This window comes from Dipodomys merriami, unplaced genomic scaffold (genome assembly GCF_024711535.1).
Source record: "Dipodomys merriami isolate MVZ:Mamm:240054 unplaced genomic scaffold, mDipMer1.0.p SCAF_325, whole genome shotgun sequence".
NCBI lineage: Eukaryota > Metazoa > Chordata > Mammalia > Rodentia > Heteromyidae > Dipodomys > Dipodomys merriami.
This window is the reverse complement of record NW_027204771.1, coordinates 210,982-233,545: the sequence shown is the minus strand read 5'-3', so window position 1 is coordinate 233,545 and position 22,564 is coordinate 210,982. Positions and strand designations below refer to the sequence as shown.

General features: G+C 37.1%; 1 protein-coding gene across 1 annotated transcript in view; it reads right to left on the bottom strand.

Moving 5' to 3' along the window:
* Positions 1-405: 405 nt before the first annotated feature.
* LOC138841657 (zinc finger protein 420-like) overlaps positions 406-22,564 on the bottom strand; it is a 184,692-nt gene continuing 162,533 nt past the window's right edge. Inside the window, exon 8 of the mRNA XM_070042443.1 lies at positions 406-1,209. Within this exon, the coding sequence (XP_069898544.1) occupies positions 406-1,209 (804 nt within the window). The remainder of the gene's footprint in view (positions 1,210-22,564) is intronic.

The window sequence follows — 22,564 nt, the reverse complement described above, 5'->3', positions numbered from 1 at the left end:
TTCTCCTATGTGATTCAGTTCTCTGCTGAACACTGTGCTATGCTGTTGAAGTGGTATTTTTTACATTGGTATTATTCATACCTTGTCTTTCTTGTTTGTGCTCTATAAACATTCATCCATGCATGATTACTAAGTGAAGGACTTTTTTGATACTTGTTTCATTCATAATGTTTTTCTCCTGTGTGTTTTCTGATGAAAATTTAACTATGACTTCTCAAAAACTTTCCACATTTTTTTTCATTCATAAGATTTTTCTCCTGTGTGCATTCAATTTGGAACCATGAGGCATGCCTTCTGGCTAAAAGGCTCCACATTTGCTACATTCACAAGGCTTCTATCAGGTTTTGGTTCTATCATGCAAACTTATTTTTCATCCAGGTGAGACTTTCCATAGTTATCACATTCCTAAGATTTCTCATGTGTGTGGATTCTCTTATGCTTCCTGAGGGATGAACTGCAGATGAAGGATTTTCCACATTTGTTACATTCATAAGGTTTCTCTCCTGTATGTGTTCTCTCATGGACAGTAAGGCATGATTTAAATCGGAAATACTTTCCACATTTGTTACATTCATAAGGTTTCTCTCCTGTGTGTGTTCTCTGATGAACAGTAAGGTGTGACTTACGGGTGAAAGACTTTTCACACACATTACATTCATAAGGTTTCTCTCCTGTGTGTGTTCTCTGATGGACAATAAGGTGAAACTTCTGTCTGAAATACTTTCCACATTTGTTACATTCATAAGGTTTCTCTCCCGTGTGTGTTCTCTGATGAACACTAAGGTGTGACTTATGGGTGAAAGACTTTTCACACACATTACATTCATAAGGTTTCTCCCCTCTATGTTTTCTCTGATGGACAGTAAGGTGTGATTTTAATATGAAATACTTTCCACATTTGTTACATTCATAAGGTTTCTCTCTCGTGTGTGTTCTCTGATGAACAGTAAGGGGTGACTTACAGGTGAAAGACTTTTCACACACATTACATTCATAAGGTTTCTCTCCTGTGTGTGTTCTCTGATGGACAATAAGGTGAAACTTCTGTCTGAAATACTTTCCACATTTGTTACATTCATAAGGTTTCTCTCCTGTGTGTGTTCTCTGATGGACAATAAGGTGAAACTTCTGTCTGAAATACTTTCCACATTTGTTACATTCATAAGGTTTCTCTCCCGTGTGTGTTCTCTGATGAACAGTAAGGTCTGACTTACGGGTGAAAGACTTTTCACACACATTACATTCATAAGGTTTCTCTCCTGTATGAGTTCTCTGAGGAACAGTAAGGTCTGACTTCTGTCTGAAATACTTTCCACATTTGTCACATTCATAAGATTTCTCTCCTGTGTGTATTCTCTGATGCAAAGTGATGTATGACTTCATTCTAAATGATTTTCCACATTTGTTGCATTCATCAAACTTCTGTTCTTTGTCAGTTCTCTGATGCCTTCTGAGACCTGACTTTTGGGTGGAAATTTTCCTACATTCTTCGTATTCATAGGTTTTCTCTTCTGGTGTTGTTTTAGGTTGATCAGAACTTAGTTCTGAATTCTTAGAGATAGATTTTGCACATTGCTTATACTCATCAGGATTCTCTGGATATTTCCTCTCAGGTTTTGTAAGGTGTAAATCCTTACTGAATGATTTCTCACATTCACTACTTGTATAAGGATTCTCTCCTGTGTCTCTTTTCTGATGCATAGTGCCTGGAAATCTCCCTCCCTGACAAAGTTCTTGGGCAAGAAGAGCAGACTTATCATATTCTTCTCTATATTCGTTATGGTTAGAGGCGGGATCTCTGATGCAAACCCAATTATGTGGAAAGAATATCATCTCTGAATTTAATACCTTCTCTCCTCCATATTCAAAATATGGACCATCATAATTTTGACTAAAAGCCTCTGAATATCTAAGCGATTGTTTAACTACAGGAGAAACACCAGGCATATATGCAGCTGGCATCTTACCAGGATCACTGTAGTGGAGCATGTTCTGACACTGAATGAACTCGTCCGTCGTCATCCTTAAGGAGTTCTCATCATTCCTATTCAGTTCTGGCTTTTGTTTGGAGGTCAAGTTAGAAGTTGTCACTAATCTCACTCTTTGCTCTATTGTGTTAATATTTGTGACAGCTACGTCACGCAGACATTCATCTGGACCTTCCTGGTAAGTCTTAATCACATGCTCCATTTTTTGAATATCTAAAATGAGTCATATAAAGAAGAAAAAAAACATAAATAAGATCCAAATACTCCTTAAAATAAAGGTAAAGACATTTTCCCCATCTTAACTGTTACAAATTTTGAAATATTAATATAGGAAATGATTTATGAGAAATAAATTTCTTTTACCACAATGTATTGATTAAGAAAGTAATACTCTTCCTTACACCTTTTTTTGTCATGGGGCATGAACTCCAGGCCTGGTGTTGTCCTTCAGCTCTTCAGCTCAATGGTAGCTCTCTATCATTTGAGCCACAGCACGACTCCCAGTTTTATCTGCTTATATGGTGCTGAAGAATGGAACCCAGAGCCTTATGCATGCAAGGCAAGCACACTACCACTGAGCTACTATAATCAAGAACTCTAATAACAACAGATGCTGGAGGGGATATGGACAGAAGGGAACACTACTGCATTGTTGTTGGGAGTGTAAACTTGTACAACCACTTTGGAAAACAGAATGGAGGCTCCTCAACAGACTCCACATAGAGCTCCCTTATGACTCAGCAATCCCATTTCTGGGCATTTACCAAAATGATCACAAACAAGACCATACTAAGGGTACCAGCACAACTATGTTTATTGCAGCATTGTTTACCATAGGTAAGATAAGGAACAAACACAAATGCCCCTCAGTAGATGAATGGATCAAGAAAATGTGGTATATATACATAATGGAATTCCATGCATTCATCGAAAAGAATGATATGGCTCCATTTGTTAGGAAATGGAAAGACTTGGAAAAATTATATTGAGTGAAGTATGCCAAGCCCAAGGAAACCGGTCCCGTGGTTCTGCTTATTTGCAATAACTAGTATATATCTGAGACAAGCAGAAACGGTCAATAAATTGATGTTAGACAAAATGAACCCCAAGATAAGGACTCATATGTTTTTATTTATTGCTATTGTATCTAACATATATATATATATATATATATATATGATATTTCTTTATTGCTTTATATGTCCCTCCCCTATGGTATAACCCCTGTTTTTACTTTGTTTGATGTAGGTATAATTTGTGGAGGGAAGGTGGACCCATTGCAACAATGAGATGTACAAGATGTTATGTCAAAAAATGAACTTCCCAACTTTGGCTGGGACGGGGGGCTGGAGGGGAATGATGGGAGGGGATGGTAACGGAAAACAAAGGAGGAGGCAACAATGCTTGGTAAGAAATGTACTCATTACCTTGCCCATGTAATTGTAACCCCTCTGTGAATTGTTTTCACAACAACAAAAAAGAGTAACACTGACAGTTTATGATGGAAAATGTTTTTCTGTATTTCAGGTTTTTCTTCTTTTTATGTCAGAGGAATTATTTATACAAATTACTAAACCATTTACTGCTAGCTTTTTAACCTGTATAATTTAATATGTAGCATTCTTCATTTTTTCCCAAAAATTGTTTTGTTTGATCTTAGGGGAATAGATGCTTTGTATTGTTTTACTTTCTTAAAATAATTTATATATTGTGCTCCTTTACTTCTCAAACATTAGGAGAACAGTATTTTCTAACTTTGGAGATTGTACCTTTTTTATACAAACCTTTGCTTACACCTGAGAATAAAGTTTTATAACCACATTTCTTCAGTTATAAGTTCTCACTGTGAATTAAGTATCTTTAGAAATTTTAAAATTTGTTTCCCTCCACCTTAGACAGAATGTCATCTGACTTTTAAACCCTCAGACTCATGAACTAAAGCCACATCAGATCACGACCTAGTTAATCATTCTCTCTAGACTGAAAGCTTTGGTTCTGTATCCTGGCCTCTACCCTCCTTATCCTTATCAGAGGATAGCAGCCTTGGCATAGTCATTTGCTATACCTGCCTAGTCCTAGTTTCAAAGAAAAGTAAATCTCACTTTTCACATTTCTAATTTTCTTTTTTCAAAATAATTTCCACAAAGAGAAAGAATTGCTAACTTTACCTTTACTGCCCTACACAGTTCAGTGTGCATCTACATGCATTTTTGATTCACAAGTCTAACACAAAGATCACCTAGTTCTCTGCTACACATGGGACTCAAGGGAATTAGGAATATTATTGGTCAGTACATAGCAAGACGAATTTACCAATTTGGTTCTGGATCCATGATCACTATGCAAGATGCTTTAACTCACCTGAGAAATTCTTGTCTGAGGCTTCTCTCATATATGGCTCTTCATCTTGCTCCAGCTTGACAATCAATTGAGGTTTAGGACCAGTGTGCCCTGTTAATAAGAGTGAAGACTTATTGCTCATGCTGTGTCAAAATTGTTCTAAGATTTCAGATATCCTGTTAACAAGGTTGCTCCCAAATCTTCTTTCATTTCTCACTGTCTCCATGGTTGAATCTCCCCGAGGTTTGAATTAATTTTGCAGGTTGTGTGACTTGAATGCAATTCTTTTTCTCAAGGTTAGCATTGTATTAGTTTGAGTCCTAGCTCCACTTCCAGTGTAAGAGTGGTTATCTTGAGATAAGAGTCTCATGGAGACTTCACTGGCATTTTTTGCTTCAAACTGAAAGCCTCAGATTTCAGACTTCTAAGAATTACAGGCATGAACCACTGCATCTAGTACTAGGTTTGGATTATAAATACTCCCTCTAATCTAGTGATTTCCAGTTCTTACTTCCAATAATGATAAATAGGTATGTATGTATGTATGTATATATGTGTTTTCTAGATTGTATATCTACCCACAATAATCACTTCAAGTTTGGGAATACAGTCTTCTCTTTAGGGAAGACAGTTTGGAACTTTTGTCAAACTGCTGATTTGGATTCTTGAACAATGAAAATAAAATTGCCTCAGAATTTATATAATCTACCTGTATATAATCTACCTTCATTTGAAACAAATGACACTTCCCACAGACTGGAAACTTACATCCAAATAGCATTGAAAGTTCTATAAATATTCACATATCTACTAAAAACAAATCATTTTCCGCCCACCAGTGGTTCACACCTGTAATCCTAGTTACTCAGTAGGCTGAGATCTGAGGATTGCCATACAAAGCCAGCCCTAATAGGAAAGCTGTGAGATACTTATCTCCAATTTAACCACCAGAAAGCTTGAAGAGGTGCTGTTGCTCAAGTGATAGAGTGCTCACCTTGAACTGAAGAGCTGAGGCACTGTACCAATGCCCAGAGGTCAAGCCCCACTTAACTTTTCAAGTTAATGTGATATTTTTGGCTCACCTAAGGACACCAGCATGCTATAGGTTTCCAGCATCACATCTCTATACAGGGTCCTCTGAGAAATATCCAATTCCTGCCACTCCTCCCAGCTGAATTCCACAGCCACATCATCAAATGACACCAGCTTCTGTAAGGGCACATTCCATCAATCCCTGAGTCATGAGAACACCAAAACTAGAATTTCATTCTTCTACATGTATGCTTTTGTATTACAGAATGTGGTTGGAACTTTCTGTGTTATTTATAAAATGAGAGAATATATAATCAAAGTAGAAATATTTGCCTCCATAGTAACTTGGTAATTACACATACAAAGTTTTTCTAATACATTAGAACCCATTTCTGGTTGCAGCAATGAAGACAAGAAAACAGTTCTAAGAAGCTAATAACCTAGCAAGACAACAATAAGTATAAGTAGGAGTCTGAAAGTGTGTGTTTAGCTTATTTTGGTAATATTTACTATATATCTGGGTAACAATGAAGTAAATAAATATGTTTTCGGCATTTTCATATTCTGCCTCACTGACAATACTATTTAGAGTTTCTATTAAATAGTGCTCTCATAAACAGTCACAACATGGCCATTACATCATATGCAATACATAACACATTAGTAGATCTATGAAAAGCACAGCATCCAGGTAAATGTTCAAAGGAGTAAATTACTCAAAAAATAGTAAACGAATGATTTGGCTCTCATAAGATTTGACTTAGTTCTCACAATAAAACATCCGATGTTAACTATTTTTGTTATTAAATTTCTAGATATAAAAGTATGGTCATAGATAGCCATTTGTTTCTTCATATGTAAAAATGAACTGCCAGCATGAACGTTTGTGAACACTGACTACTTCCTACCACACCAAATACTTACTTATTACCATAGAATGTTTCTTAATCAGCTTTGCATTTTAATAGGCCTTAATTGAAAGATGGATGTAAATGGATAGAGGCTTAAGGAATGCTCAAGATGATCCCCAAATATGTGAACTATGACCACCACAAGAAGGATAGAGAATAAAACTATGAATTGGGACATGATATAAAAAATATAGTAGTTTTAAGAATTAGAATAAAATACAGCACTAATTTGTTGTACAGTGTCTAAAAGGAATACAGTCTTTCTTGACAATATCAGAGGTGAATGATGACTAACACACAAAAAGAAATATATCTATAAAGTGTTTAAAGAAAATAGACTTCAATACACAATCCATGGGGCAAAGGACCTCTTCTTACAATTAAGATTGAAGGTATTCCTAGGGAAAGATAATGCATTATTAACACATCTTCATTTTAAGTGCTATAAAAATTAATCTGCGGGGCTGGGAAGGTGACTGGCTCAGCGGTAGAGCGCTTGCCTTGCATGCCTGAGGCCCAGGGTTCGATTCCTCAGCACCACATGAGCAAAAAAGAAAAAAGCCAGAAGTGGCGCTGTGGCTCAAGTGGTAGAGCCCTAGCCTTGAGCTGAAGAGCTGATGGATAGGGCCCAGAGCCAGAAATCAGGCCTGAAAACCGGACCGAAAAAAAAATTATTGTGCATGAAGAGAAAAATAAAAATTGCTAACATAGATCTACACAGAGGAGAAGATTATTAAAAAGGTAAATGTGTAGTTAAAGGAATGGTACATGTGTAGGTAAAAGAATGTATAGAAAACATTGTATGTAATTTCTCTTGTGAAAAGAAAACTTATAGTACCATATTCATAATTCATAAGGAATGCAAATTCAATATACAAACACATAGGTGTTTTAAAAACAAAGTTTGTGAATCCTGCATATGGATCAATTAATTTTGTACTTGCCTCGCAAATATGGGGGTCTGAGTTCAAAGAATTATTTCTACAAAAATTTAAAAGGAAAATAGAAAGGTTATACATAGGTTATAAATTCCATTCAATTCCATTGAAAAGTAACTATATTATGCTATATGCTACTACTATGATAATATTGTAAAGATTAATGTTCGTAGTAAAAATGCATCCAGCATGTTAATTTCCTTTGTGTTCCTAACAAAGAATCCCACAGGGTAGAAAGTTCATTTCCTTGCAGTTCTACAGTATAACAATTTTCCTGCACATTTTACTTCTGCTGAAGCTCTATGCGTCAGCCTGAGAATGGCCTTTGTTCTTTACATGAAATGTCTGCTTATTTCTGTATGAAGAATATTAATAAGACTGTTTTTAAAAAATCTTGCAGTCCTTGCATATTTTGAGTTGCACAAATTCAATGGAACATAGAAACAAACCTTTGAAAAAGTAGGGCACCTGTATTAAGCATGCAGTCTTATTTTTATCCTATGAACAATGGAGTATAACAACTATTTACATCAGATTTAATTTGTAATTGGTATCAGAGGTAATTCACAGTGTACAGGAGAATGCCTGCAGCTTATATGAGAGGTGATTTACAGGGAAGTTGAGGTGTGTGCAGGTTACATAGAAGCAAAATAAGAAATAAATATCAGATGAGACAAACAGATATTAAATAGCAAGATATCCATCAAAATAAGACCATATTTATATTGTAAAATATAGTAAATATATAAGGCACTGTCTTTCATGAACAGAAGAAAGAAAACTTAATGAGCAATCCAAAGTCATGGACTAGAGAGAAATAAAAATTAAAAAAAATATACAAAGATACCATGAGCAAAAGTTAATGATGAAAAATACAAATAGTGATAATATGTAGGAAATAAGCATCAGCCCAAAATATATGACCACAGATATAGATCATTGATAATGACAGACAGATTATACATTATGATAGTAAAAATGTATGCTGAAAAGCAAAGGTACAAAGACATGTTTAAAAGACCATGCAGTTTTAATACTTTAATCTACCATTACTATTGTAGAACTAATACTCCTCTTACTAACTGATATAACAACCAGACAAAAAATCAGCATGGACACACACATGGATGCCATTATCTAAAACTTAAAAAAAAATACTATGGTGTTGCATTTATCAAGACACATATTCCAAGATTAATAGTAAATCGGAAGACAAATGGTGTAGAAAACAATATGAAAAATTAAAGTTATGTTATAAATACATGAAAAATTAAAGATATATTTATAGTATTCTATGAGTGAAATAAACACAGGGAAATTACAATGGATCTCAAAGAAATGTATTCCGTCATTGTGATTTATAGAATATTAAATATAGCCTCTTTCTTCACCTTTGAAATAAAAACACATAGTTTGGGGCTGGGAATATAGCTAAGTGTTAGAGTACTTGCCTGCCATGCATGAAGCTCTAGGTTCCATTCCTCAGCACTACATAAATAGAAAAATTAGGAAATGGCACTGTGGCTCAGGTGGTAGAGTTGTAGACTTGAGCAAATCAAGATCAGGAATGGTGCCCAGGACAGGCTCCAAATTCAAGCCTAGGTTTGGCAATAAAGTTTAAATAGATATGGTGTATTCACATGGATCTCTTCTGGAGAGTGGGGGAAAGCCAGAGAACTAGAAGGAAATGGGGTAAAAAGCGCATCTGTGGAGGTCATTAGGCACTGATGAAAGTAAGCTGTACAAATCATGAGTCAAGATGGCAGGGAAACATTGGGAGAGAGTGAGGGTATGGAAGACACAGCATGAAAGGAAATGTATTCAATACCTGGCCCAAGAAATGGTAGTCTCTCTATACATCACCACTATAACAATAGATCAATTAAATTTGAAACAATATCTTCATGGAGTTGTGTGAGCATAAAGTTAGTGAAGAAAATGTAGCACAGTTAGAAAAACAGCTACAATTATTAGAAATAAAGTACATCACTTAATTGAAACATGAAATACTGGAGCTTAGGTTGAATATTAATTTTAAATATGCTGTTAACAATCATCTAACTTTATTGTAGTATCCAATTAATTATTAATGATAAATATTCAAGTAAGTAAAAACAAAACAAGTGCTTCTGGTTCAAGATGCTTATCCTACCCTAGCTATTAAGGAGGCTGGAAGCCAGAAAACTGGGTAGACAACTCAAATTAAGCAGCTAATCAACATATTGGAGGAGGTGTGGCTCAAGAGATAGTGCCAAAAAAGAAATTAAAGCACAACTAAGGAACTGGAAAAACCTACCATCCTCCCGGAATGGGAAGATCAACATTGTGAAAATGACAATACTTCCAAAGGCTATCTACAAATTCAATGCAATACTTATCAATAGTCCGAGTTCTTCAATGAAATATTAAAAACAAGCCAGAAATGTATATGGAACAATAAAAGACCCCAGATAGCAAAAACGATCCATACCAGAAAGAACAATGCTGGTAGAATATCACTACCAAATTTCAAACTGTACTACAAAGCCATAGTAATCAAAACAGATTGGTAATTGCACAAGAACAAACTTGAGGACCAATGGAATAGGACTGAAGTCCCAGAAATGTACACACAGACCTATATCCACCTAAACTTTGAGAAGGGAGCTCAAAAATAGAATGGAGGAAAGACAACTTTGTCAGTAAATGGTGGTGGCAAAGTTGGTTCATTACCTGTAGAAAACTAAAGCTAGATCTGTATATATAACCCTGCACCAGAATCAATTCCAAAATGATCAAAAACCTCACATTCAAAGCAAACACCCTAAAAAACATTACAGAAAAGAATAGGAGAAACTCCAGTGGTACTTGGCACCAGCCAAAATTTTCTTAATAGAGACCCAGAAACACAACAAATCAAAGAAATGTTGGACAAATGGGATTGCATGAAACCGCAGAGCTTCTGCATGGCAAAGGACATTGCTAACAAGATCAATACAAAACCCACAGATTGGCAGAAGATCTTCACTAGGCATAAAATGAACATGGGTCTCATATCTAAAATATACTTAGAACTCAAGAAATTAAATCCCCAACAACAAATCCTCAGAGAAACAACTGCCCAATAAATAAGTGGGCTAAAGACTTAACAAGAATCTAATCTGAAGAGGAAATAAGAATGGCCAAAAGACATATTTAAAAAAAGGCTCAACTTATAAATATGTTAGAAACAATTACAAGAAAGAAAATACATTTGAATCCTTAATGGGGTTCATTTTTGCCTAAAATCAACTTATCTGACCGTTTCTGCTTGTTTCAGACATATACAAGTTATTGCAATAAGGGAAACCATGGGACCTGCAATTACAAGAAAGAAAATACATTTGAATCCTTAATGGGGTTCATTTTTGCCTAAACTCAACTTATCTGACCGTTTCTGCTTGTTTCAGACATATACAAGTTATTGCAAATAAGGGAAACCATGGGACCTATGTTTCTTTGGGCCTTTCTTACTTCTCTTAGTATAATTTTTTCCAAGGCTTTCCATTTCCTAACAAATAGAGCAATTTCTTTCTAAAAAAAAACACAAAAATCAAAAACAGTCTCAACTTCTCTAGCCAAAAAGAAATGCAGATTAAGACAACCTTGAAATTCCACCTCACCCCAGATAGAATGGCTATAATCAAGAACACGAATAACAACAGATGCTGGAGGGGATGCAAAAGAAAAGGGAACCCTACTGCATTGTTGGTGGGAGTGTAAACTTGTTCAATCACTTTGGAAAGTAGTATGGAGGTTCCTCAAAAGACTCCACATAGTGCTCCCCTTTGAACCAGCAATCACACTTAAGGGTATTTACCCAAAGATCACAAACAAGGGTATACTAAAGCTACCAGCACACCTATGTTTATTGCAAATTTATTTACCATAGCTAAGATATGGAACCAACCTTGATGCCCCTCAGTAGATGAGTGAATCAAGAAAATATGATATATATATCCATATATACGTAATATGTATTTATACATATATGTGTATAGACACACACACATACACACACACACACACATACACACACACAATGCTTTTCTATGCCTCCATCAGAAATAATGTCATCACCCCATTTATTAGGAAATGTTAAGACTTGGAGAAATGTGTAATAAGTGAAGTAAGCCAGGCCCAAAGAAACATAGGTCCCATGATCTCCCTTATTTGAAATAACTAGTACATGTCTAGGACAAGCAGAAATGGTCAAAAGCTATGTACATATGACCATATCAGATGATATGAAGTGAAATGAGCCCTAAGACAGGAACTCAAGTGGTTTTTCTCTTTCTTGCTATTGTTTTTAATGTACTATGTGACTTTTTGTTCCTTTGGTATGTTCTTCCCCCACGGTATAACCCCTGTTTTCACTGTATGTTTTCACTGTGCCTTGCATCTTGTATATACACTTTTCTAATTTGGGGATAGGACGGAAAAAAACAAAATGCTTAAATAGGGATACAGGCTGACTCATTGTAACAATGAGATGTACAAGACACTAGGTTGGGGGCTGGGAAGGTGGATCAGTGGTAGAGTGCTTGCCTTGCATGCATGAGGCCCAGGGTTCGATTCCTCAGCACCACATAAGCAAAAAGAAAAAAAGCCGGAAGTGGTGCTGTGGCTCAAGTGGGAAGAGCTGAGGGACAACGCCCAGGTCCAGAATTCAGGCCCCACAGCTGGACCCCAAAACAAAAAAAAGACACTAGGTTGAAAACGAACTTTACCATTTGAGTGAGGGAGGGTGGGAGGAGTTGCAGAGGTTAGGAGGAAAGAAATGGTAGAGGAAAAACAAAGGAGCAGGTAACAATGCTCCATAGGAAATATAATCATGTAACTGTAACCCCTCTGTAAACTATTTTACAATGCAAAAAGATTTTTTTTTAAAGACCAAGTAGTGCCAACAGTGAAGGAGGAAGCGGACAGGATGTGAAGCCTGTGAGTTCCTGTTCCAACACTAGCACAAGAAAGACAGTGGAGAATGAGGTAGGTGTGTCCCATTAGTGTTGAATTTAGACACCAAGCATGCAACACAACAAACGTTCATCTCAGACATAAAGAGAAAAGGGGTAAGAAAAATTTCAATTCAAAGAACTATGTCAGCAAAGGAAAATTGTTCAGTAAAACAAGCAAGTTCCCAGATACAGTATTTGAAAAATGGTGAGAGACAGACGGAGAGAAGGGGGACTGAAAGAGATGAAGACACAGGGAGGAAAATATATAAAAAGTGAGAGAAAGAGAGAAATGATGAAAGCTTATGAGTAGGAAACAGAATGAAGAGAGTAAATAGAGAAATAAAATCTTGTGACGACACGTTAGGAAAAATACAAAGGGTTTTCTACGAAGACCACACACTATATCATCAAATATTATCAAGTTTTATGTAGTCAAAGACCAGTAAGCAGTCCAAGAAGTATGTATGGAGAGTAATTTAATTACATGTATCTTACTAAGTAATCTCTCACATTTGAAGGTGTGTGTGTGTGACCACACTATTTCAGAAACTCCAGTAAAACCTGTTTAACATAATTCAACATTAATCATAAGGAGGTGATCTCTGACAAGTTGTCAGCAAATGTCCACTTTACATGACAAGTGACTCCCTCAATGGCATTGAATCACCAAACAAGTGTGACTACTTTATCTCACCTCAGAAAACTCCAAGCAAGTCTGCCCTCAACTAAGACATTTTATAATCTACTCATTCTAAAACCATCTTACTCTTGTTTAGGAACATGTTCTTGAAACTGAATATTTTTTTTCTGTTTTAAATCTTGGATAGACTTAGCTTCCTAAAATGGAATGTGAAAAATGATAAATAAAAAACAACTCACCAGAGATCCTCTCATTCTTTCTTCCTGTTGCCAATGAAGAGAAGATTCTGGACGCATGGCTTAGAGAAAAGGCAATTGACATAGTCAGAAAAGAACCTGTGTGATTATGCCTCAGATTTTCCTGCTCAAAATATTATACATGGAGTGAAAAAGCACAAAGCCTTCTTATGGGAGAAGAATCTTTGATGTCTCAAGTAGAGTATTAAATGCTCCACTGAGGATGACTCCACATTCCATTAGTTGGTAGACAAACAGTATTCTAGGTTAATATACATACAGAATTCATAAAAACTAAGGTTCCTAAAAATGATTGAATAATTAAAACAAAAATCCACACCTTCAATACCACTAATTATTAATGAAATACATTTATGGTTGTATGAATTATTTTTCTATTCATTAAAATGGATCCTAGGACGCCATCGAGCTTTTGCACTCTATCTTATTCATTTATACATTTAAACTCCATGGAGAGAATATAGGTTATAACTCAATACTTTTCCCCAAAATTATACAAGAAAATATATACAATACATATTACTTGTATTATAATATTTCAGTAACGGTTTTCAAATGACCCATTTCCCTGCATCCAAATACTTGAAGCACCCTTGAGCAATAACTTGAAATTTGTCATTTAGCCTACTTTACTTAATCAGTAAAGATTATGTAAATACAGTTTTGAGAAGTCCCTAATGCTCACTTTCCTAATCAATCATATGAGAGATAAAGGGCTTAATAAAGATGTAACATGAAATATTAAGCATAGGAGTGACAGAACATCACAGCTAAAGAACCAGAAGATTAAAATCTTATGTTGCACAAATAATACTAACACAAAGTTCTAAGCTGAGGACACCCCAAAATGCAGACTTATAAAAATAAAAAATAAATATCTATATGCTTTTTCTTATATTTAGTGCTTGGCTTTTACACAGGAAATGCTACTGTCCAGAATTTTTATTTTTTTTTACACAACTACGTGGATTAGAAACTCTTAATGTAAAATAACATAAATTTTACAGTGATATGTATGAAATACGAAAACCTACTCTGTAAACTTCAGTTAGGTCGTTTGTGCTAAGGAACAATATGAATCACTTAAAAGCAACATTTGCACATTCATTTTGGATTGTTCCACATGACAAGAATGGTTTCTTACTTTTAAAAAGTAACAAAGAAATTTCTGTAGGCTAATTATCCATATTCAAATACTCAAAACCACAATTGTTGTAGATTTCAGGGTGGGATATTTTCTTCTTGTTTTGGGATTTAGACTATCATCCTTTAAATTTCAAGTTTCTATTTCATATTATTTTATTACAAACATAATCTATATTTAAGAGTTTATTTTGTAACTGGGCTCTGGTGGCTCATAGTTGTAATCTTAGCTACTCAGAAGTCTGAGATCTGAGCACCACAGATTGAAGCCAGCTGGGGCAGGAAAGTCTAAGAGACACAGATCTCCAATAAACTACTAAAATACCTAGAAGTGGAGATATGGCTTAAGTGGTAGAACATTAGGCTGGAACAAAACAAGCTCAGGGTCAATGTCCAGTGCTTGAGCCCAAGAACCAGGTCTAGCACACAAAAGAGAGCATTTTATTGTATTGTATTTAAATTCTATTGAACAATTGTTTTGGAATACATATTTAGGCAGTCTCTCATTTTAAATGATGTAAAATAGGCTCAATAATCTAGTGGAGAAATTGTAAATTGTCAAGAACAGATAAAGTGGAAAACCTCCATGTTAGTAAAATTTTAAGGTAGGAAAATGCATAGGAACTGCAAAGGATAAAAAGGGATCAACGTGTTTCACTAACATATTTTAAATGAATGTTCAAGCTTCATTGACTTCAATTCCCATGAAGATTTTAAGTGAAATAATACTTCTTTGAGCAGATTGAGACAAAATGGAGAACACTACCTAAAACTTCATTATACGTTACATCTAAAAACCATACCACTTTGAGTAAGACACAGTACTTTAATTTCCTTCTGTAACACTCCATGACAAACACTTTCTTAACTGCAGGTAAAAACCAACGCTATAAGGCTACTATCAGTATATCCACAGGTGAGACATTTGAGAGATCATGTACAAGAATTGATACTGTGAAGAGGCTGAATAAATGAGTAAGAACAGAGATAGATACTTTCAGTTGTGACAATAATTCCTAATCCACAAACCACAGCCCCATGTCCTTTCTGAGAACTAGGCTCTGACTGATTCCTCAGGCAAGTTCATTTCGCCTCCTACTAGTTACTGTTAACCTTCCAACAGCACCTAGTGATTGGGAGTGTTAGAGGAAAGAGTACCACCTGAGTCTTGTGCTCTAGTGAGTAGAACCAATCTTTGCTTATGGCAAGGAAGCTGAAAATATTTTGCCTTTCCTTTGCCTTTCTGCCTCTGCTCTGTAGGGCTTGTCAGAGTTGACAAGGTATCCTTCTTCAAACATTGCTAGGCTTCATTGCTTAACAGAAAGTAAAAAAAAAAAAACAAAACAAAACAGGACCATCACACACTACTGTAATATCTCATGTAGACCTGTTCCTAGTAAAAAGGTCTTGTACAAACACGTGTGAACTAAAGCCAGGAGTACTAAGAAAGCTAACAAGGAAGGAGAAGAGCAGAGACACCTGTAGGAGAAACAACACAGGAACCCAAAAAACAACTGCAATATAAATGGAGTCAAATCAGGCACACACCTCACAATTTTGCTACAATTGTTACCATGCTCATCTTACACCTGGGCAAAGATTGTAAGGTCACATGTGTTAACAGCAGAATTTCACCATCATGGAAATATAAATGCACACTTTCTCCTATTCTGGAGAACCACCCAACTTGCTGTCAGAATGTTGCAAGCCAGTTTCTGGCACCTGGAGACACAAGAGCTGTGGCAGCACAAACTCTGGAGCCCTGAACAAATCATCAGCCTCATGCTGGAGGAACATGTGGAGGATCAATTTTGCCTTGTGTTTTGCATCCAGCTCACAGTTCCTACCTGTTATTAGTTCTGCAGCCTGAGATCCCTTCAAGTTACACCTCCCAAGCTCCACTGAAGAGAAAACTTCCAGCAGCAAGGCAACGGGAAAGAAACTGGAATTTGCAGGCTGGAACCACCCACAGTGGGTGGGGAGGCACATGCGCAGAAGGATCTTTGTCCTGCTTTTAAAAAAAGAATAAAAAACCTGCACTTTCAAAGTATCTGTGCTGCAACATAGACTACAATTCCCACAATGCATCGTGCCACTCTGAGAGGAAGTAGGTTTCCACCAGTGCTAGGCCCTTTGTCTTAGGACTGCAGGGATGCATGGGGATGTTTTCTCCTGCTTGCATGAGCATAGGTGAGTTTGGTTTTTTTTTAATGAAAATCACTGTGTGTCTCCAGAAACATTGTTAGACTATCTGAGAAAAGGACAAGTATTGGAAGCATGAAATAAGTTGGCTTTTTAATTCTTAGATCTACTAATGTAATTGAGCTTATGAGACTTTTGTTTCTGTTCGTGTGTAACAGATAAGTTCTGTTGAATGTAAAGAATATCTGATTTCTTTACATTTTGGAATAGCTCCCTGTTCAATATAAAAAGGTATTCGCAGGCACTAAACTGATTCTTAGATCATTTTTCATGCTTTATTGTATACACTGCAATAAAGTAGCAGAATTGCTAGATATACAGCATCATCCTTGCACCAATTAAATTTTTTTTAAAAATCTAACAATTTCCCAGAAATGTCCAAATTCCATTTTTGGAATCTTAAGTAGTTTTTGGCTGTTTCCAAATTTTTCCTTTCCTTTAAGGTTCTTTACTTTACTTTTCATTTCTTTTCTTTGATGTTCATTGTTATTCTTGTGGCTTGAACTCATGGTGTTCCCATTATCTTTTCTTTAACAATTTGTTCAGCTAAATAGTGAAAAGCATCCTGTGGGTGGGAGGAGTGGTCTTAGAACAGGCACCTCACCACCATTACTGTTCAAACTAATGGTGGTTTGGGGAGATCGGGGGGAATGTGGGTGAGGTGCAAGTGAAGTGAAGGATAGGTCTCTGTGAAGCTTGATGGCTTGGCCCAAACCAGTGTGTTTTTGTCTTTCCATTTGCATGCCGTATTCCAGTGTGAATTCCTCCCTCTTCTATGATCCTAAAAGTTCCTCTCAGTCACTCTAAGCTACCTCATATTGTCTTCCCAGGTGTTACCCATTAGACTTTGGAATAAATCTTTGTTATCCCAGGTCCTAAGTGTGGGAAGAGTCAGGGCCACTTCTAGAAACCAGGCTTGTGTCCTGACCCCTGGGATTTGCCACAGTCAGGAATAGTCAGGCATCATTTGGGACAACACAGTTCCTTTACTGATAATGCAGCATCACCAGAGAATTCCTAACTTCTTAGCTCCCTAGGAGCTCTTCTCAAAATAACTGTGTAGGCCTAATCTTTCCAGGCCCAGTGATACAACTATAGTCAAGCAACTTCTAAGCCTGAGTAGGGAGGATCATTCAAGCTCAGGAGTAACATAGAAAGATTGATTTTCAACGAAACACAAGTGTAGCAGTTCTTTACCAGATACCATCGGGGAGGGACATACACAGCAAAAAAGAAATCATCCTACAAATATGTTAGAAACAATAGCAATAAAGAAATATTTGAGACTCATATCTGATAAACCGATTAGAAAACAGGAAGTGGTACTATGGCTCGAGTGGTAGAGCACTAGCTTTGAGCTGAAGAGCTGAGAGACAGTGCCCAGGCCCAGAGTTCAAGCTTCACAACCGATAAACCTATCAGTTTGGGTCTGGCCCTTAACTTCTTGGTGTTCTATTATGAGATTCTGAACTCCCCAGAGAAAGCTTGCTTTCTTGCAAAGACAGGTTTTGATGAAGTCATTGCTGAACTTGATACATTAAGTGAAGAGGGGTTCAAAGACTGTACGCTAATATAGTAGTTACTGAGAGAAAAGTTGACATTGTAGATATGATAACCAAGGAGATGAAGTGAAAGCAGGATAAGGAGGGGAAAATTAAATGGCCTTCCAACTTTTGTCTGCCTCATTCTAAAATTTATACAGCAGACTATTTGCCATCCATGCTTTCCCACAGATAGTTTGTTTATGATTTATGATGGGTTTATGTTGCTTCTATTTGAATTTCTATATTTCTCAGGGTTTGTTGTTGTTGTTTTTTAATATTAGGGGAATAGATATTGCCTGTTAACATTTAGTGATTTATCTGTTTTCATCTTCAATTGGCCAATATGAAGATGTAGAATTTTTTTTGGGGGGGGCCAGTCATGGCGCCTGAACTCTGGGCCTGGGCACTGTCCCTCAGCTCTTCAGCTCGAGGCTAGCGCTCTACCACTTGAGCCACAGCGCCACTTCTGGCTTTTTTCTTTTTTGCTTATGTGGTGCTGAGGAATCGAACCCAGGGCCTCAGGCATGCAAGGCAAGCGCTCTACCACTGAGCCACCTTCCCAGCCCGAAGATGTAGAATTTTTTACAAGTTGTAAGTGTTTGGCATGTACTTTGGTACATGGTGACTTCACAAGGACAAGTGTGTGTTAAAACTGCTTTCATGTTGAAGTGAAGAAATCTTCCTACATATTGGTTTGTACTGGTGGGTAATAAAAGGGAAAATTGGTTCCAGGCACAGGTGTAGTTATTCTGGATATTCGAAAATTTTGGAGCACTAGCAGGGCTGTGGTACAGATATTCCATGGCTGTTGCCTTCTGGAATCATCTATTTCTGTGGAAGAGTCTATTTCAGTGTGCACACCTTAGACTACAGTACCAGAAGTATTATTTGAGACAAAGTTGTGTCCCAATTAACTCTGGATAAGGGCAGAAATGGTTCACATTCCATTATTTGTAATGTTACCTGCTGCTTGCTCTCATTATTTTTGCTACACATTTTATTTGTATTTAACTGTTTTAGACAACCTACAAACAAAAATGTAAAAGTAAAGATGCAGTGAAAACGAACTGTTTGGTAATCATTATTACCGTTTTCTCTACAACTTTTCATGTAAATTATTCTTTTGGTTTTGATATGCCTCAAAAGAAATTGTACATTATTATAACTTAGTTCCTTACTCCCTTTTGGCAGCTAATGGGCTTTTACCAAGTTTAAAGTGCAAAATTTATCACAATAACAAAAATACTAATCTATCTACCAACTACCTCCTACAAACCCAAGTTTTTCCTTGGGGAGGGGAACATTGATTTGAAAAATAATGTTCCAGTTAAAATTTTGATATATAGCATTTTCTAAATTAGGAAGCCACAAAGTTTTTGACCCACTATGACAATGGTTAGTATTAACTGAAAATTCTATGCATCTAAGTCAGTTTTGGTTTTTGAGAATTTTTTGATTCAGCTTGCCTTCGATTTTGGTAATTTTATTTGCCAGGCACGCAGGATTACCGTTGTTTTTTTTGTTTTGTTTTTTTTTAGCCTTCTGTCTTGTCACTAACCATTCCTCCTTGGTGGCCATGTACTTCGGAAAAGTTCACATGACTTTTCTGGTCTACTCACTCTCTAAGATCCCTTGCTTTCTTGCTTGCATCCCACAAACTATTAACCATCCTCTACTGCAGCACATCTCACCTTACTTAATGAGATTGTGTATCTCCTACAAACTCTATCCTGAATGCTCTGCCATTGTTTGTCTTTAAATCTTCTCTAAGTAATGATGGGTCTGAGTTCTATCAAATCTCACCCTACAGAATATTTCCTCAGAAAGTTACAGAAGACACCAAATAAAAGTGCCATTTTAAAAGACAAGTGGGGCTGAGAAGGTGGCTCAGTGATAGAGTGCTTGCCTTGCATGCACGAGGCCCTAGTTTCTATTCCTCAGCACCACATACACAGAAAAAGTCAGAAATGGTGCTGTGTTCAAGTGGTAGAGTGCTCGCCTCAAGCTGAAGAGCTGAGGGACAGCTCCCAGGCCCAGAGTTCAGGCCCCACGACCGAGAAAAAAAAAAGATATATTTTTTCTTTCAGAATGTAAGATCCTCCAGGCAGGGGCAATATTTTCTGTATGTTCTACTGTGTTCAGAACACTGTAAATGCTCAATAAATATTGATGATTGGAGGCAAAAAATATCTGCTTTCTTCACTGGAAATATCAACTATACCAATTACTATTCTTGTGTTTGATAATAGTTCTAAAATAAAAACTGCCATTCTTTCAAAGACAAACATATAGACACATATATGTATATAAGTACACATATAATGCTTTGGAGTAATCAGTAAGATTGTATTTCATTAATATGAAATATTAAATTAGTGTTATATATAAATCAATACAAACCCATCCAGTCATTGAATCTGTCCAGACTCCTTCATAAACCTGTAAACTTATCATATCTTTTGCACAAGCATTAGTCCTCCTGAGTAAGCTCAGGTCAGGAGAAGCCACAACAGGACACAAGATCCATATCAGGGCCTTAAAAATAGGCACACAAAAGAGGTGTGATCAGTTTTGAAAGAAGAGATATCAGTAAGATTATTAAATTATTTGGGATTGAAAGCCAAAGAAATGAAGATCTCTACAAAGAAGGGGACTAAAAAGAAAAGGAAATACCTCTGAGGTCCATTCAGTCCAGTGTTCATGTACAAGTCTTCCAGGGGTGATGGGCCACAGTGTGATGCCCAGTGGCCCACATGCTTAACTGCTGAAAGCAAGATGAGATGATGTCTAGGGGCTTGCATACAGGATGGCTGAATTTCACAGTGATAGGAGGCAGAACCTCTATAAGAGGGGCCCTTTGTGTGTAATCCTAGTTATTTAGGAGGCTGAGATCTGAGGATCAGGGTTCAAAGCCAGACCAGGCAAAAAGAAAAATCTATAACTTTTTTTTTTACTAGTCTTATGGCTTGAACTGAGCATCTGGGAGCTATCCATGAGCTCTTTTGCTCAAAGGTAGCACTCTTTTGCCACAGCACCACTTCTAGATTTTTCTGTAAATAATTGGAGATAGGAAACTAACAGATTCTCCTGCCCAGGCTGGCTTTGAATTGACATCCTCAGATATCAGCCTCCTGAGTAGCTAGGATTAAAGGCCTGAGCAATTGACACCTAGCTCATACGAAACTCTTATCTCCAAGTAATCAGCAAAAAGCCAGAAGTGGAGGTGTGGTTCAATTGGTAGAGTGCTAGCCTTGAGCAGAAATATTAAGGGATAGCACCCTGGCTTGAGATCAAGCCCCAGGATCAACAGAAGGAATAGAAAAGAAATAATCTGAAAATCACAAGCCAGGAAGATGCAGGATATGGAGCAGAAGGAGTCTACTGTGTTTATGTAGCAGACAGACAAAGTGAGACCCAATGAGGCCAGAGGTCTGTGAAGCAGGTAAGACACTTGCCGGAGTGTCTCCTAGGATGGCAACATGCAGCATTTTGCATTTGTACCAGCAGGTGGCACTAAAACAAGGCTAAGCAGGCCTAGTTGGTTGGCTCTAAGTAATGAGCAGGTGATTTTGTATATGTGCTGGGTGTTGGGGGTGGAATGGGGTGAATTGAGGCCCTTCAGGATTCTCTTCCTTCATTCTTCCATTATCTTGTTCATCATTCCATTTTACAGATGAGGAAAGCTCTGAGCTGATTTTTTAAATTAGTTATTTGCCTGATTTTTGCTAGCATTGGGGCTTTAACTCAGAGTCTGTCACTCTTACTTGGCTTTTCTTCTCAAGGCTGGCACTCTTCCCACTGGAGCCATATGTTCACTTCTGGGATTTTGCTGGTTCATGGGAGAAAAGAATCTCTCAAATATATCTGCTGGGGCTGGCTTTGAACTGAGATCTTCAGATCTCTGCCTCCCAAATAGCTAGAATTACAGTTGTAAGCCATCAGTGAGTTCTTTTAGAGATGATTTTTTAAAATAATATTTTTTCTTTTATTGTGAAAATACTGTAGAGAGGGGTTACAATTACATGGGCAAGATAATGAGTACATTTCTTATAAAATAATATTTCTATGTTCATCCAATGTGTGTGTGTGTGTGTGTGTGTGTTTGTACACCCTCATGCACGCATACATACACACACACACACATACACACACACACACAGAAGCAGGGACATTGTCCAAGCCCAGTCAAAGGGCAGAACAATGTTCACACCAACCATTTATTGTCCAGTGGTCTTAGATTTTGGGTGAGGGAAAGAGAGTGTTCTGTTACTCCCTGCCTTTTGGGCTAGGCCTATTCCTTCCTGGTGACTACTTTGTTTCTCATCACAGACTCCCAAAACTCTCCTAGGGAGTTCAGGGCTGCCACCCCGAAGAACATGAGCTCCTTGGGCAGAGATCATAACTTAGTCACCTTTAGTGCCTTAACCTGAAACCTGCCACATCCCTAGATGGAGGCTGGACACACAGACTTCATTCCTTCATTCTGCAAGCCATTCCTTTGCAACACTGCACATGGCAGCATGCGTGATCTGGGAAGGGTCTCAGATGAGCTTCTCTGGACAAAAGCAGATAAATAGTAACAAACAGATATGG